The 18,164-nt window shown below is 46.8% G+C and overlaps 1 protein-coding gene across 1 annotated transcript in view; it reads right to left on the minus strand.

The window, feature by feature from the left end:
• Positions 1–18,164, minus strand: part of ACSF3 (acyl-CoA synthetase family member 3) — a 169,066-nt gene that overhangs the window by 136,503 nt on the left and 14,399 nt on the right. Inside the window, exon 3 of the mRNA XM_029075693.2 lies at positions 17,215–17,370. Coding sequence (XP_028931526.1) covers positions 17,215–17,370 — 156 coding nt within the window. The remainder of the gene's footprint in view (positions 1–17,214; positions 17,371–18,164) is intronic.

Consider the following 18,164-nt stretch of genomic DNA (forward strand, 5'->3'; position numbering starts at 1 on the left):
CTCTCTGCCCCCTGCTGCTCCTTTAGCTTCTAACTATAGTAATTCACACACCTCATGTGGCCCCTGAGAAAGGACTGGAAAAGACCACTGATTTCAAAGACCATTACCGCCAAGTACTAATTAGCCTTCCTTGGAAGAAAGGGGAGGAGAGACGAATACATAAGACTCGCATTTTATTTAAAGAGATTCAGAAAAGGAACCCCATCCGCAGCCCTCTCCCGTTCTCACTCCTGAAATCTAGCCCAGTGTCTGGGTACCTCCTAAAACCTGATGTTTCAATAAACTCTGCTTCTATGATGGGCAGACGATTCCACCCCTCCACCAAAACTGACCTGCAAGAGTCCTTCGGCTGGGTCACCCTCCCCGGGGTAAATATAGCAGTCAACGCAAGGCTCGATGAGAAGTTTGCTATTCTCAGCTGCCAAAGATCACGGATAGGCTTCAGGAGCTTCTCTCCAGCCAATGATCCCGGGAGCCACGGGGCACCGGAAGAGAAAAGCTAGGCATCATTTAGCCTTTGATTGGAAACATAAATGCTTCAGTTTGGCTAATTTACCAGACATCGCCATTTGGGCCCTTAGAGAATCCTCAAAAGCCAGACTTCCTTTCCCTTCCTCCTCCTCCCCCAAAATATCAAAAACTGGGAAGGTCAATAGTGGCTTTGTAGCTATCTCTGGCAGTACAGTGTCTTCCTAATTTTCCCCTAATGTTGATAAATGTATTTCCTAACAAATTCTGACAACTTGCACCTCCCCAAAACACACACAGACACACACACATACACACAGACACGCACACTCCTTTTCCCTGCCCAGCCACGCAGGCGGTTGTGAGAGGAAGCGTGAACTGATTGAAGATGAACAAGTGACTCTCCCTCATGCTGTCAACCAGGTTGCCAGAGTTGCTCTGCTTCTTACTCCTCAATCCCGCGCTCCGGCTCGATTTCATTACTTTCTCCTTCACCGAGTCCCACCTTCTCCCTCGATCCCTCTCCTGCTCTCCATCTTTCACTCCACTGCCTCGGAACAATCACGTTCTTTTTTGAAACGTTGTCGCTCTTAATTCAGCAGGACGCATCTAACAAAGGCATCTTTCTCTTTGAACCAGGGGAGATCGCTGTCATCTGATCCCTTCCTCTGCCCAACAAGAAATTGCTTACTTCCAAAAGGACTTAGTAAAGAGGACGCAAAAAGGGACAATTTACATCTTCTACATAGTAGTTGCTGCACTACGATAGGGACACTTTTCCCACTACATGTTTCCTCGCCATTAGAGGGGAAAGAGGGCAGCAGTAGAGAAAGCAGACCACAATCTGCTAAGTTTTATCCTGAATTCTTCTGCTCTTCGCCAGGAGGAGAAGGCCTCTGCTGGCTGGCTTCTTTCGGGTCCATCCTCCCTCTGAGAAGGGAACCAAGGAGATAAAGAACATTCAGCCACGGTGGAATTAAGGAAGCAAAGTGAAATTAGGTGGAGACTTCAAATCTCACAATTGGCTCGTGAAGAGTGGAATACGCATTCTCCTTGGAAAAGATTCCCTTGACTTTGCTGGCCTAGCGACGATCCGTACCCTATTCGGGGGCAGGGATATGGCCACGGGTCAAAGAGACCCACCCAGCCTCCCCACAACACTGCTGTGCTCTAAGTTCCTCTACGGGAGAGAGAGTAGGTCATTCAGTTCATCCATGTGAAACAAGGACCTAGGGATTAAAGCCAAGCATCTCTTAATTGGATAATCTTTCTAAATGCCCTTAAACTTGAGATGAATAGCACCTCAGGGTCAAGGTTAGCCTAGATGATCAAAAGAGACACACACCACCAAACATATTCCTTGTTACGAAAGGAATCGAGCCAACTGTACTACTTTGTGAATCGAGCCGTACTGGAAAAACAGGAAGATTTGCAGTTTAACCAGCCATAATGATTTTATTATAGTTATTAGTCGTAACTTATTATGTAAACATATTAAAAATACACTAATCACCTCAATAATCATTTTAAAAAGACTCCTGCATCATACTAATTCCCTGTCCCCACATTCCAACCGTTACTCATTCACAGCTCCCACCCCTTGCCGGGCTTTAAAGGAAAGAACCGTACTTCACCCGTATTTCTTTGAAAGCTTTCTATTTGAGATGTTGGTTGAATACATTCACAGTGGAGGAAAAAGGAAACCATCACCATCAATATTTAATGAGCAGCTTCAGTGTGTGGAGCATTTGGAAAACAAGAGGGAAATGGTTTTGATATCATCCTTGCCCACAGGGATCTTATAATCTAAGGGGCAAGGGCAAACGTGGATAAATAAGAGTCCAGAAGATTTAACTATTAAGGAATAACCTTGCTTTTTTTTAAATGGTATTTGTAAGCTTATTATGGGCGGGGAGCATCTCTGCTAATTCAGTTATATCGTTCTCTCCCAAGCGCTTAGTACAGTGCTCTGCACACAGTAAGCGCTCAATAGATACAATTGATTCATTTGTTAAGTGCTTAACTTTGTGCCAGGCACTGTCCTAAGCACTGGGGTTGATACAAGCTAATCAGGTTGGACACAGTGCACCTCCCCTGTGGGGCTCATAGTCTTAATCCCCCTTTTAGAAAAACAGCGTGCCTCAGTGGAAAGAGCATGGGATTGGGAGTCAGAGGTCATGGGTTCGAATCCCGGCTCTGCCACTTGTCAGCTACGTGACTGTGGGCAAGTCACCACTTCTCTGTGCCTCAGTTACCTCATCTGTAAAATGGGGATTAAGATTGTGAGCCTCTTGTGGGACAAGCTAATTACCCTGTATACCCCAGCGCTTAGAACGGTGCTCTGCGTATAGTAAGCGCTTAATAAATACCAACATTATTATTATTTTACAGATGAGGGAGCTGAGGCACAGAAGTTAAGTGACTTGCCCAAGGTCACAGAGCAGACAAGCGGCGGAGCAGGGATCGGAACTCGGGTCCTTCTGACTCCCAGGCCTGTGCTCTACCCATTGCGCCACACTGCTTCCTTGCTGTGCACATAACTGTTTCTTCTACGTCTCTTGATGTCATGATCTTTTTGAAGCCTCTGCTCCAGGAGTCACTCTCCTCACCAGACTCCTGGGTCTTGATACTTTCTGCCAGCTACCCATTACTATGCTAAATGGTCAGTCTTCAAAGAAGGTGCTGGCCTTCTTGTTTCAGCTTTCCACCTCTCCGTCTATCTTCGCCCTGTGGGTCGCTGGCCTGCCTAGAGCTCAGAACTCAGTGACGGCATTTGCCTCCGGGTCACTGAAAGAGATTCTTAGTATCACAGAGACTTTGTCAGGGGCAGGCTCATACATAACTCACCCGCAGGTTACCGCTAAACCCAGCCAGTTTTTTGAGTTTTTTTAAGTGGCATTCGTTAGGCGCTTACTACGTCCCTAGCGCTGCTCTGGGTGAGGGACAGATACAAGCTATTCAGGTCGGACGCAGTCCCTGTCCCACATGGGGCTCACAGTCTCAACCCCCAATTTACAGATGGGGTAACCGATGCAGAAAGAAGTTAAGTGACTTGCCCAAGGTCACACAGAAGACAAACTGGGGTGCAGAATTAGAACTCAGGTCCTATTGACTCAAGGCTCTTGCACTATTAGACCATGCTGCTTCCCTAACTACATATGACTGTCCCAAAGGTCCCTGACCGCGGGGAGCTTACACGGGGGAGACAAACAAAAATTTACAACTACAGTAGTCAAAATAAATCAGTCCACATAGAGACATGAGTGCTGAGGGGAGTATAACTAAGTTTATAACTGTTAAGAGTTGACTGGCTGATTTGGCTTAGGGTGCGGGGAAGTGAATTGGGGAAAGCTTGGGGAAGGGAGGTGGGATTTTAGGAAGGCTTGGTATCGAGCAATCAGTGGCATGTATTGAGTGCTTACTGTGGGCAGATCACTGGATTAAGCAGTGCTTTTTTATATTTTTTTAATAGTATTTGGTAAGTGCTTACTATATGCCAGGCACTGTATTAAGGCCTGGGGTAGATACAAAATAATGAGGATGGACATGGGACTTGCAGTCTTAATCCCTATTTTACAGAGGAGGTAACTGAGGCACAGAGAAGAAAAGTACTTAGACTGCAGGGAGAGCTGTGGTCTACTAGATTAGGGAAGAGAGGGAGTTACCAGACCTTCTGTGGGGGAAGGAGAGAGAGAGAGAATACGGAGATCGGAAAGCTGAGAGCGAGGAACAACAAGACTGGCTTGGAAGGAGCAAATAGAGCGAGTTGGGGAATACTGGGTAAAGACAGCATATATGTATGGTGGGGGGAGCTGATGGAGACTCTTGAAGTAGACTGTGAGGAGTTTTTGTTTGACGTGGAGACACACAATACACGAGGGGAGATTTTTGAGGAGAGAAGAGATTTGGGCCGAGCGATGGCTAAAGCAGATGAGCCGGGCAGCACCGGGGAGTATAGATTGAAGCGGGTAGAGGCTGGCGGCAGTATAGGTCTCGATGCTACCTTCATATCAAATACCTGATGCAAAATTTATGTTCATTGTTCCTCCGAGCCAAGTTGCAATTCTGGGAGAACATAGTTATCCATATTTTTTCACTAACTGATCCAGAAGTTTGGCTAGGAAATTGCCAGCACTGGGGCCCACTGAGGACCCATAATAGTTTTCAGCTAGTTTCCTCACCTTTCTTCCTAAAGGCCGTGTTAAGTATAGTTCTGTGTCATTTCCTTACTGCTCCATATGTTCAGAAAGTGTCTGTGAAAGCCTCTGAGCAGTACCTCCTCAACCTGCTGATAGATCTCTAGAGGTAGGCCCCAGATTCTGGAGACTCGCCGTTCCTCACGGCTTAGCTCTGTGTCGGGACTTCATTAAACAGCGGACTGCAGGCAGTAGAGCAAGTTAGCCGGTACGGTCACACACAGACGCCATGCCATTAAGACATTTATTGCCAGAACATTTAAAGGATGAATAATTCCGCTTTGTTATTTAATCGTTGTCACCGACTATTTTTGTGTAATTTGTCACAGCTGTCGCAGCGCACATTTTGTGCATTATTTTAGGGCAGCTGGGTGAGATTAGCCTATGAACTAGTTCCTCTTGTTCTTGAAAGAGGGCTCCTGGTGGGACCTGGAACATTCTTTGTGTCTGTGTGTGTGTGTGAGACACAGAGAGAGAGAGAGAGAGAGTGAAAGAGAGTGTGTGAGTATGTGTGTCTAGGGGGAGGGGAAAGGATAGGGACAGGAAAGCTGAGATTTACTAGTAAAAGTTAACATTCTTCTTGGACCACTGAATGTCGGCGGCCAGGCCTCTAAGAATCGACAGGTCAACTGTTGTTCTTAGAGGTTCATCTTCAGCGGTGGGAAGTGTGTTAACGAGATCAATGAAGTGCTGTTGCTTGTAAGCGTTGATGAATCAGCGGCCCACTCTCGCCATCAAGGTACATGTTACAAAGTCTTGCAGGTGCTTGACTCTTTAGACTACTAGGAAACACTGGTCACACGATATACTGCTCCAGGTGAGGGATAGATATAAGCTATTCAGGTTGGACAAAGTCTCTGTCCCACATGGGACTCACAGTCTCAATCCCCAATTTACAGATGAGGTAACTGATGTAGGAATTCTACTTTATTCTACTAGGAAACACTGGTCACATGATATATAGAGCCCATATACTTACAGCCCATCCCCAACCTAGGAAGATAGTACAGTCACATCCTGAGGGAAGCTGCTCCCAGGTGACTTGTCAGCACCCTGCCTTTCATTCATTTAGTTGTATTTATTGAGCACTTACTTGGGCAGAGCATTGTACTAAGCGCTTGGAAGAGGACAATATAACAAAACAGACACATTCCCTGCCCACAATGCCCTCCATTTGCGTGAAAGAACCCAGCGTCCACAGCTCACCTTGTGGAGGGGCGGTAGAAGAAGGCTTCTGCTTATTGTTCCATACCAAACTTATCAAAACAGACCTTATTTTTTTTTTAATTTTGGAAACAACACTTAGAATATATAGTTACTTGCACTCTCACCCTTTGCTTCCATAATCTCTCACATCCTTACAAGATCTGTGAATTAGAGAAAAGAATTAAGTAACTTGCCCGAGGGCATTCGGTGGGCATCTCAGAACAGGCCACCACAGTCGGGCCAGTGAATTCCGACTGACACCGCGTGGATCAATCCTGGAATTGAACCCCAAGGTGAGCATAGAATTTCCCACTCCAAAAGCATATCTCGGTCCCAAGTAATGACACAATTGGCCATTCAGGCACATGTGGTAAATCAGAAACAGAATCCGGATTATCAGAATCACAATGCACCGTGCTACCTAATATAACACACTCCCACTCAACGAATGGGTTTATCCCAAAAGAAATCAGGAAGAGTGGAATTACCCAAGGCAATTAATCGATCCCGGAGTTTGGATAACCTAATAAACAATCTGGGCTTTGCTCTTCTGCGTATGACATAACCAGCAGCTCTGCTGATTTACAGATACACAATTCATCTCTCCTACCCCCTGTTCCTGCATGCCACTGTCACCTCATCAATCAAGCACACCGAGTATTGACAACCCATCATTTTATTTTTAGTGTTTTGCTTAGCCGGATGACATACTCAAAACCCTTAAGACTCCAAAAACATGGCGACTTTACCCAAGATTTCTGATACTAGACACCAGCACGGATTTTCTTTTTTTAAAAAAAGGCATAAATTTTTACCAGTTTTGTTCAATGTTCCCAGATCAATAGGGAGGGCAGTTTGCACTCCAATCACACCAGTCATCCTCAGTATGTATGTATGAATGATGAATCTCTGGAAAATACATATTTATATCGTTCGTGTTCTGATGGATCTATTTCGTTTAAATTGCTTCTGATATGCTTTCTGTTTACAGAAATTTGTTTGCTTAGTTTCCCCCTCATATCATAAACTTCTTGAAGAAAGGGAAATGTTTTGGCCTCCCTTTGAAAACTTCTCCTAGACAGTCTTCTGCCCAGAACGGTGAACTGCCCTCTCTCAAAAGCATCAAATATTCAATTGATCGATAACGATCAAATATTCAAGGATGAAAAGAGTTATATTCCGATTAGGGGATATCAATCACAGGGCTATTCTTACCTCTTTTTATGGTATTTGTTATTATATTCCGATTAGTGGATAGCAATCACAGGGCTACTCTTACCTTTTTTTATGGTATTTGTTAAGCCCTTACTATGTACCAGGCACTGCGGTAAATGCCAGCTAATGAGGATGGACAGTCTCTGTCCCACGTGTGGCTTACAGTTGTAATCCCCATTTTAGAATTGAGGTAATTGAGGTACAGAGAAGCAGCGTGGCTCAGTGGAAAGAGCAGGGGCTTGGGAGTCAGAGGCCATGGGTTCGAATCCCAGCTCTGCCACTTGTCAGTTGTGTGACTGTGGGCAAGTCACTTCACTTCTCTGAGTCTCAGTTACCTCATCTGCAAAATGGGGATGAAGACTGTGAGCCTCACATGGGACAACCTGATGACCTTGTATCTACCCCAGCGCTTAGAACAGTGCTCTGCACATAGCAAACGCTGAACAAATACCAACATTATTATTATTATTGTTATTATTATTATTATTATTATTATTATTAAGGTCACTCAGCAGATAAGTGGCAGAGCTGGGATTAGAACCCAGATCCTCTGACTCCCAGTCCCGCGCTCTACCCGGTAGTCCACGCTGCTTCTTTACCCATTCAAAGCTTCAGCGTATGTCAACATCACTCCTTCCATATCCCCTGGCAGAGCGGCCTAATACCCAGATGTGATTCTCCGCACAGAGCCACATTTGCAGTACAGAATAAAAATGACCTGATCCCCTACGTCTTACACAGATGACCTTATCATCCAAAGTGCTCTCCCTAAGCAGTGGTGAGAGGTTGGCAAGTTCAGGTGCATGAAAAGTGGCACCCCAACACTTTAAACCTCAACCTATCACAATTCTAGTAACACCTCTTCAGGCTAGGATATTCTTTGAACGAGAAGGATAAAAAAGAGAGAGAGTCATCAATGAATCATCAACTCAACCGCTAACTAAATACCGATCCAGTCTTCCCGGGATTATTTTTGGGGGGTGGGGTGGAGAAGGGGTACATTTATAAAGCGTTTACTTTGTGCCAGACACTGTACTAAGCACTGGGGTAGATACAAGCTAATCAGATTGGACACCGTCCATGTCCCACATGAGATTCACAGTCCCCCGATTAGACCGTAAGCCCGTCAAAGGGCAGGGACTGTCTCTATCTGTTACCGATTTGTACATTCCGAGCACTTAGTACAGTGCTCTGCACATAGTAAGCGCTCAATAAATATTACTGAGTGAGTGAATGAATGAATTTTTACAGATGTGGTAACTGGAGCACAGAGAAGTTGTGACTTGCCCAAAGACACACAGCAGAGAAGTGGCAGGGGAAGAATTAGAATCCAGGTCCTCTCACTACCAGGCATGCGCTCTATCCACTAGGCCACGCTGCTCTCTGGCTTAGTTTGTCAGGAGCAAGATTTCTACAAGATGAAATGGGAAGACATCAATCATAAAGATTACGGAAACTGGAATTATTTAACCTAAAAAGAAAAAGAGTTTAGAGGATTTTAATTGACATACTAAAAATGATGAAGTGTACTGTAAAAACAAATCAGTTTCCCCATTTTCATCCTGTTCCATAATTCAAGAACGAGGGAACACGCAATAAAACTAATGGCCAGAAGAATTTAGGCAACATGTACAATTCCCTGCTGCAGGAGGTCACTGAGTAAAATATGGAGATTTTCATTTTTATTTTTATAAAGGGCAGAGTAATTTCATAACCATTTAGAGCACTCAAAGGTAAGCCCGGTTAAGATTGGGGCAATCAATCCTCATATGTCCGGGTGCACGGTGACTGCTGAGGTCTCCAAAAGGAGACTTTCTCTCAATCGATATTGCAAAGTCAGAGGTCAGAGTCTTGTTTCTCCTCTCCCAAACTGGGCACTCGCTGGGGCTGGAGATGAAGTATAGGATCTGACAGATGGGCGATGCGATCCGGTATGAGGTTCCAGCGGAAGCGACCACAAAAGCTGCAGACCCGTGACACCGTCGCGCTAGCGTCAGCAGCGGCAGAGCTTGTGGGCCGGCGGCCCTCCAACCCAAACCCGGGGCCGAAAAATACATTTTGGCAACTTTCGCAAGTGAAAATGAGAAAATAGGCAAAAGTGAAATTCCCAAATAGGAAGTGTCAATGAAAAGGCAGAACGGAACGGCAAGGCAGATGGACTTGCCGGCACCTGTGTGATTACAGAAAAGAGTCTTCTCCAACCCAAACAAGTTAAAACATTTCCCAAATTGCACCCTGAAGCATAGAGAGGAAGAGGTTCTGAAATATTCCTTTCCAAAGCAAAAAGCAACCTTCAACTGCATGCAAGAAAGTGCCAAGAAAACTCCATTTCTTTTGGCTTGATCGGGTTTAAGAGGAAGACTTCAGAATAACTTTTCTGTCCCATTTGACAAAGCTGCTATCCTTCCCATCTTATCCTTCATTATCCTTCATTCCTCCCTCTTCTTCCATCCCCCATATTCAGTCTATCCCCATATCCTGTCGATTTTGCCTCCACATTTCCAGGGCTTAGCCTCTCTCTCTCTTTCCATCCAACCTGCCGACGCGCTGTTCCAGGAACTTGTCGTGTTCCGGCTTGACTACTGCATCAACTGCTTCAATCAACCAATCAATCAATAGATTTATTGAACACTTCTTTTGAAATGGTATTCGCGAAGCACTTACTATGTGCCAGGCCCTCAACTAAGCGTGGGGCTAGTCCATGTCCCAGTGGGGCTCCAAGTCTTAATCTATGTTAATTCCATTTTACCCTTCCAAGAGGCACCCAGAAGGTGCTCAATATATACGACTGCTTGACTGACGTTGGGCAGAAATGCTGTTGAAATGAAAATCCCTCTTGCAGTTAAAGTGAAAAATAGTGCTGCTTTCCCACTGGGTTAAAGGCTGAAAGGCAGGAAAATCAAAGCAGATGAGAAAGAAATGATCACATCAGAGCTGATTCTAACCTGCAGAGAAGCAATGAGTAATCTGAAGGTGTCTCCCACAAAGCCGAGGGATCTCATCCTCTAAATAATATCAGCCAAGCAATCTCAATGAACAAAAATGAGCTCTCTTGGTTTATTCAAATTAAAATTGGCTTTTACTTTCCTGAAAAAAAAAACACCTAGGAAAAGTTGCAGTTCTTTGTCGAGTGGCCCATCACGGAACACCAATTCCATGGAGAAGTTTTTGATTGGGCACATTGTAATGGAAGTGGTTCCCTTTTCAAAAGGAGCCTGTTGCAGAGCGGTTTGCATAAGGTTCCAGAGGAGATGTGGCATTGCCTTGCTTGCTATCTGAGAGCTGTGATGATGACTAAAAAGTACATCTTCCAGTGTGAAACAAGTAGATAACACAAAACACAGCTTTAGTAGCTCGGCAGCCCCTTTTAAACATGACCTTCAAATCTCTACCAAGTACAGGTGTAAGTTGTGGATTTACCTATCGCTCTCCTAGGGTAGGGAAAAAAAACCCATCAGGAGAAGAGGGCAACTGGAGGGAGGAAAATGTCATAAGCAGAGAAGGGAGGGCAACTGGACCTAAAGGACATGAGGATTTAAGGATTCTGGGAGAGAGGAGAATTGATAGAGGGCAGCCAGAGAGAGAAATGCTGGAGAGGGCATCTATGCCAGTGGGACTGGAAGAGAAGTGGCAGGGCCGGGGAGAGAGCTATTCGGAGAGAGAGAGAGAGTGCAAGAGGGAAGGGGGTCAGCCCACAGAAAGCCATTCTCTCATTCACCCTCTGCAGCTCCTCCTGGCCGTGTCCGGAAACTCAAATGACAGCCCCTGCTGACCCCCTCAAATCCTCCTCGGGGCTTGAAACAGAATTGAGGATGAGAGCCGCCCCCACACCCAGCCAAAGACTGGGGCTGCAAGGGGAGCGAGGCGACGACTGAGTCCTATTTCCAACATGGAAGGGACCAAAAAGAGCGGGGGTCACAGCGTGTTCCCTAAAGTTGCCTGATGAGGTTTCTGCATGTTCCCTGAGATGGGCAGAGGCGGGGTCTGCCCCGTGCATTTGCTCTGATTGAGGGTCCATCCTGACAAATGCCCAGTAAACCAGGGCAAACCCAAGGAGCAAGCTACCCCATTAGAATTTTCCACATGATAAAAGGTGGGAAAAAGCCCCAACCCCTAAAAAAAACAATTTTACTGATTCAAGTGAAACTGTTCCCTTATCTTCCCATCCTCTCCCTCACTGGCTTCTCCTTCCCCCAAGAGAGTTTTGGAGACAATGGAATGGTTTGGAGCGGGGCAGGGGGTTGGCTTTTGGTATTTCTTAAATATGGAACCCTTGAGAGAACAAACAGTGCTTGTTTAGTGGCCCTAGTGAAGCTCAGGCCCTCATTCAGCAAGGTAGCGGCCGTGCTACAAAACCAGGAGTGCCTTCAAAATACACGTGGGAACCACAGCGCCTAGAGACGGCTGGACGACCTCCAATTCCGGTAACCCTGCCCTCTCAGAGAAATATAGTTTATTTGTGCTGTTCTATCCCGATCATTTAAATGATGTCCACGGAGCAGGATAATCACCACGCATGGCTCTCTTCTAAGTGGAAAAAAATCCTGGAGGTTAGTTCAACACAGGTTATTCTGAGGAAGACGTGTGGCAGAAACAATTATTTCTTCAAAAGGAAATCAAACTGTGGTGCCTTCATTCTCATGTCTGTTATAACCCCAAACTGTTTATGCTCTGCATGAATCTGATTTTAATCATTTATCCATCGGTGCTATTTGATGGCCCCTCTGCATTCCAGGCTGAAGCTTTTAAACTCTTGCTATGCTTCAGGCATACTGAGAGAAATGAGTACTTACCCTGGGCCCTAATGACATAGCTGCCTACGAGAAGCTCCGCTTTCCATTTTTTATTTTATCCCCACACATCAAAAGACATTACCTTGTAATGGATGCTAAAGACCGAAGGCAGAGTTACAAAGAAGTAAAATCCCATTCCTTTCAAAGCCAAGGTTTGCAAGAAGTTATCAAAGGCAGTTCATCCACCAACCATCCTTTTCTTTGAGTAGGACATCATATCACCTCTCTCAAGTCACGGATAACCAACATGATATTCCCTGAGAGCAGCACTACCTTTCTTCCAAGCGTCGGTTTTTGAGGGATAACAGATCTGAGAGCTATGTTGCCACTACAAGAAAAATGTCTTCTTCGAGTACAGGCGACCAACCACCAATGCCTTGAGCTCAGTGCCGCGTAGACAACTGCAGCATTCTCTTACACAGTCAGTCCCCTTTAACTGTGAATGCAGTTTGTCTAGCAACATCCTCATTATTCTCAAGTGGGCCCTCTTTTTCCCCCCAGTTCCAGTAAACCACGCTGAACACAATCACATATTGAGGTACAGAGCTTCCAGTAGGGATCGAATATTTTATTTATGCACCCCATTTCCATTAGGGAGCCGGGAATACAAATCCACATGAACATTAGGTTCGGGAGGTAGCGAGGCCTTGTGGAAAGAGCATGGGCCTGGCTGGGAGTCAGGAGACCCAGGTTCCAGGGTTATTAGCCAGCTGCGTGACTTCTCCAGGGACTTCCAGAAAGAAGGACCAGCTCGATTCTCCAGACCCTTCTCTGAGGAAGAGCTGTTTTACACCGGCTGTCTTCACGTGTCCGGTGACATCGATTAGAGCCCGGCCAATTACTTAGGAAAAACTGGGCAGGGAGGTGGGAGCTGGAAAATTGAGAAAACTCCAGGGCCAGGAGGAGAGCCTGCAAAACTTCCAAATTAGACGGTCTCCAAGGTGCGGGACCGGTTAAGTGAACCCCCAAAGCAGCCTGTGTCTTTTAGAAGAACCTAATCCGAGTAAGTGATGACAAAAGCAAGGTCAACGGCAACCGACCAGGGCATTATTGTGGTGCTGTGCCACTGGACCCTGGTGTTCATTTATTCATTCAATCGTATTTATTGAGCGCTTACTGTTTGCAGAGCACTGTACTAAGTGCTTGAGAAAGTGCTCGGCACATAGTAAGCGCTTAAATACCATCAATACTATTACAACAGTAAATAGTGACATTCTTTGCCCACAACAAGCTCACAGCCTAGAGTTGAGGAGGCAGACATCATTACAGATAAATAAAATGACATACGTACCTAAGTGCTTTGAGGCTGGGAAGGGGGAAGAGCAAAGGGAGCGAGTCGGGGTGACGCAGAAGGGAGTGGGAGATGAGGAAAAGTGGGGCTTAGTCTGGGAAGGCCTCTTGGAGGAGACGTGCCTTTGATAAGGCCTAGACGCGGGGGAGAGTGGTTGTCTGTCGGCTTAGAGGTGGGAGGGGGTTCCAGGCCAGAGGCAGGGCGTGGGCTAGGGGTCCGAGGAGAGACAGGCGAGATCGAGGCACAGTGAGAAGGTTAGCACTAGAGGAGCGAGGTGTTACAACTGGGTGTCCAGCCCCCAGAAGGGATCGGTCCCTTCCAAGTACAGGCCCGGCCTAGAGACTTCCTCGGGCCTGAAGTATAAATGCTCTCCTCCCCAGAATTTTACTATGTCCTGTGGATACTGGTGCTTGGGAATACTTAGCAACCAACTTCTTAAGAGTTTAACAAGAACAACGACAGGGAAGGGTTTCTTGGTTCAAGGGCCGCAAGCTACAAAACATATGGGCTGATGAAAAAGAACGCTACTCGTTTCACAGGTGATAGAGATTACAACGTTCTAGTCCTCAAAAACAAGCCCAATGTGCTTTTTCATAAATACATTTTCGGCCCCCTGAAAATTCCTTGCGAGTCTGATCAAATTACTCTAGAGGCTTTACCGGCAGGCCCAGGGGCTAGTGATCGTTTCGTCTCGGGTTTGAGCAATGATCTGCCGTAGGATTTTCCTGGTGGCCACCTTCTCATAAATGAAATAGAGGAAGCCACGAGAATACTTTGCTTATCAGCTGCACCCGTGAGAATCTGTGGTCTGCTTCCAGGTAGCTTTTGATTTGGATTTGATTCTTGACGAGCTAGCTCTGTATTCCTCCTACCTACTCGCTGCATTGGCTGAGAACCCTTCCATCACAAACCGACACTGAGGGGAGGTGGGGACACAGTCAAAGGGGAAGGGTAAAGGAAGCCAGCGTGGGCCACCGGATACCTCTGTGGATCGATCGCAAATGGCCCCCGGATCACAGTTGGCAAGAGTCAGTCTCCAAGACGAGAACGTGCGGTCATATTTTTCCCTTTGCTTGGTCTGCTTAGAACTGGGCAGAGACGAGGGAGCTGGAAAGTTGAGAAAACTCCAGAGTAGGAGGACAGCCTGCAACACTTTCAAAATTGAAGGCCTCCAAGGTACAGGACTGGTTATCTGAACCCTAGAAGCAACCAGTGTCTTTTAAAAGTACCTAATGAGTAAATGATTGCAACAGCAACCGACTAGGGTGTTATTGTGATACTGTGGACTAGAAACCACTCACCTGGACAGAAAGAGCCCTCGGGTTATTAGGCCAATGGACATCGCCTCTAGCGATCTATCCTCCCTCAACCTCAAACTGCCCTGCAGTGATTCCTGTCTCTGAGGAGCACTTTCGCCCCCAGAGCTAACCTCATGCATTAAGCGCTGAATAAAATCCATAATTATTAATTATTGTTATTTAGCAGAATCAGAGAACTGGAAAGGACCTGGAAAGATCATCTGGTAGTCCCTCTTGCCCTGGGCAGCTGAAGAACCAAACAACCAGGAAAAATGGCTATTAACCCTTTTCTTAAAGATCCCTCCAGGGACTGCCTGCCTCTTCATCCCCTTGAAAGTCAAGTTCTTCTTAGAGCCAAAGAAAAGCTCTCCAGGAATCCAGGAGACTGCTGGTCAGGGTCACAGGGACCATCTGGCCAGTATTCCTCCCCCAAAAACCCTTGTTATTCTCAAAGAGAGGACAAATGTCAACCTTTAGCTTTCCCTTCTCCGAGCTCAACAATCTTAATTCTTTCAGTCTTTTCTCATTCGGAGTCGCTTTTCCACATATCTTCTCCGGTTTCCCAGGGGAGGAGGAAGAGAAGACTAAACCGAACACGGTAACTGGAAGTTAAGCCTGGATTAAGCAAATCTGGGTCAGTAATAAGTTATTAATTTAGTGCTAAGAAATTCCAGCAGTCATCCGCCCCACCAAGATTCCCTTGATCCAGCTTTGCTTAAAAGGTAAATACATCTGCAGTCAGTTGGAGAGAAAGTTTTTCACCTGGTTCTGGTCCGTACGTCAAGGGGCTTAGCTTAGCTCCCGATCCGGTTTCTTTTTCTGTAACCGACTTCCTTCTCGAGGTTCAGTGGGAGAAAAACCTAAAGCAACAAATCCTAATTCCTTCAGAGAAAACCCCAGTCGGAAGAGGGCTGCTTTTCTGAGAGTTGATTTGGGGAGCAAAGGGCATTTTGTAAACAGCTGGTGAAAATGGGCTAGAACTGAAAGGCAGCTTGCATTAAATTGCACAAGAAAGCCTGATTTACCCTTGCGAGCTTTCTTTGTAGTGCCAATCAAACCACCGCACTCCCAGGGGAAGCCCTCTAAAAGGGAAGGGGGTGGGGGAGGGAAGGGCAATTTACATCCTTCCGAGACCCAACAAAACGGAGGTGCTCCGGGGACCAAGTCGCCCACAGCGGGCCCCCCCGCATCGCAAATGGCTTCAGGGCCAATCCTCACCTGCCTGAGTTCGGCTTTCAGGGTCAACATCAAATGTCCTCAATTGCTGTCCGTCGTCCTCGCCCTTAGCTGTCAATCCCTGCTGAGCGCTCTGAACAGCCAGCGCAGCCTCAGGTGCCCCTCTCCCCTCCCTCCTCCAGAAACCATTCTTCAACGTCAGCTCATTGATTCGCGGATGTCGGGAGAACAGCACCGAGAAACATGAGCGGAGAAGGGACAATCAATCACCGAACGCCACAGGACGTGAAGAAGAGTGCCCCGTTTTGGTTTACCTCTTCTTGGAGGCCAACGCTTCCTCTTCCCTCCATTAATTACCCCACTATCACTCGGGCGGAAGCAGCTCGTCTTGGGGATACGCTAAGGAGGCGGCAGCATCAGGATGTCGCCAATCGAGGGCATTAAGGGGAGGGCGCGTTTGGAACGCCAGGGCCGAAGAATACGGCAAATAACCCCTCCTGTCACGCGGGTCTTGAGAAACAAGGTGTGTCGTCCATCCGTTTCCTTCTCCAGATCCGACCCCCCCGGGGAGGCCCAGGAGTAGCCCATCAACCCAAGACTCCATCCGAGTCCACCCTTGTGACTTTCTCCTCCTTGACAAGTTGGGCGACTCACCAGAGGGCAAGACACCAGAGGGCAAGACTGGCAGTGCCCAGGTACTCAGCCAGAACCACTTGATCCTTGTTGGGCCCGGGCCTTATAATAATAATAATAATTTTGGTATTTGTTAAGCACTTACTATGTGCCGAGCACTGTTCTAAGCACTGGGTAGATACAAGGTGATCAGGTTGTCCCACATGGGGCTCACAGTCTTCATCCCCGTTTTCCAGATGAGGCCACTGAGGCACAGAGAAATCAAGTGACTCGCCCAAAGTCACACAGCTGATAAGTGGCAGAGCCGGGATTAGAACCCACGACGTCTGACTCGCAAGCCCAGGTTCTTTCCACTGTGCCACGCTGCTTCTCATGCTTATCCACACGGGCCCATTTCATTCCAGTCGTGCATTCATTCAATCCTATTTATTGAGTGCTTATCGTGTGCCAAGTACTAAGCGCTTGGGAGTACAATATAGTAATAAATAGTCCTGAGGGAAGAGGCCTTCCTTAAACCCCCTTTTTCCTCTTCTCCCACTCCCTTCTGCGTCACCCTGACTCGCTCCCTTCGTTCTTCCCTCCTCCCACCTCCAAAGCGCCTATGTACATAGCTTTACTTTATCTGTATTAATGTCTGTCGCCCCCCCCCCCAGCTCTAGACTGTAAGCTCGTTGTGGGCAGGGAATGTGTCTGTTTATTGTTGTATTGGACTGTCCCAAGTACTTAGTTCAGTGCTCTGCACACAGTAAGCACTCAATTAAAAAGACAGAATGAATGAATGAATGTCATTAAGCTTGTCAATCGGTCTGCTGCCTTGGAACGCCCGCCCAGAGGGGTCACGCTTCTACCCAAGGCCTTTCAAGCCAATATCGAGGAATTGCGAAACACGGGGCTACGAAGTCTCTCAGCCAACCTCCTGCCCTCGCAGCCCGACATACCTCATGAGCATTGAATTCCGGCAGCATGACACAAGTAGCTCCCACCCAGAGGGGACAGAGCAGCTTATTGACTATCCCGTGGACATGGTGGAGAGGAAGTACATGGAGGATCACATCTTCTTTTGTCCAGGCCCATTTGTCAACCAGCCCAGTAACCTGAAAGGCAGGAAAAACAAGGCCTCAGGGCTTTTCAAATGATGTCAAAAGACACCACCTTCGTCTATGTCAGTGAGATGCTCTGGTTCCACCCCTTTCCCTCTGACACCGCAGAGCTTTTCGGCTCAAGGGGCGGAGGACAGAGAAGGGAAATCCAATTACTCAAGTCTCACTCTCTGGTAATGCCCGTTCCAATGAGGAGGCCCAGTTGATTTCAGGAGGTAAGCAAGAAAGAGGGGGATGGGAAGGCAGTTAGTTTAGGGGGGCACGTTTAAGCCCCTCCTAATCATTCAGCTATCTGTCCCCATGGTGCACGGGAAAGGATAATCCTCCCCTTCACCCAGAAGACTGTCCCTGTTCTGATTACGGGACATATTCTTTTAGAAGAATATGAGTTCTTTGAAAGCGAGACGCTCCTAAAAAAAAAAATAACTCCTGAATGTCCTGAGTGAAGGGCACTAAGGACGGCAAATAGAGCCAGTTCTCCAATAACACACGTTTCCCTGGGAGTTTTCAACAGACTGTTACCGCAGCAATAGGGAACCTTCTTTCTGACAACGTGCATCTATATGGATAGAACACAGTGCGCTGTCAGAAGAGATGGCTGGGAGCAGGGTGGTCAAGGCGAGAGGGAGTTTTCCGTCAAGGCGAGAAGGAGTTTTCCTTAGACAGAGGTTTTTAAGAACCTAACACTTGAGTTACAGCAGAACTGACTGTATAAACTAAACCCCAGATACACCGAATGAGAGCTAGTTTCTTAGTCTTCAACAGCGGTTGTAGATATTGAGGCAAAA

Source organism: Ornithorhynchus anatinus, chromosome 11 (assembly GCF_004115215.2).
Source record: "Ornithorhynchus anatinus isolate Pmale09 chromosome 11, mOrnAna1.pri.v4, whole genome shotgun sequence".
NCBI lineage: Eukaryota > Metazoa > Chordata > Mammalia > Monotremata > Ornithorhynchidae > Ornithorhynchus > Ornithorhynchus anatinus.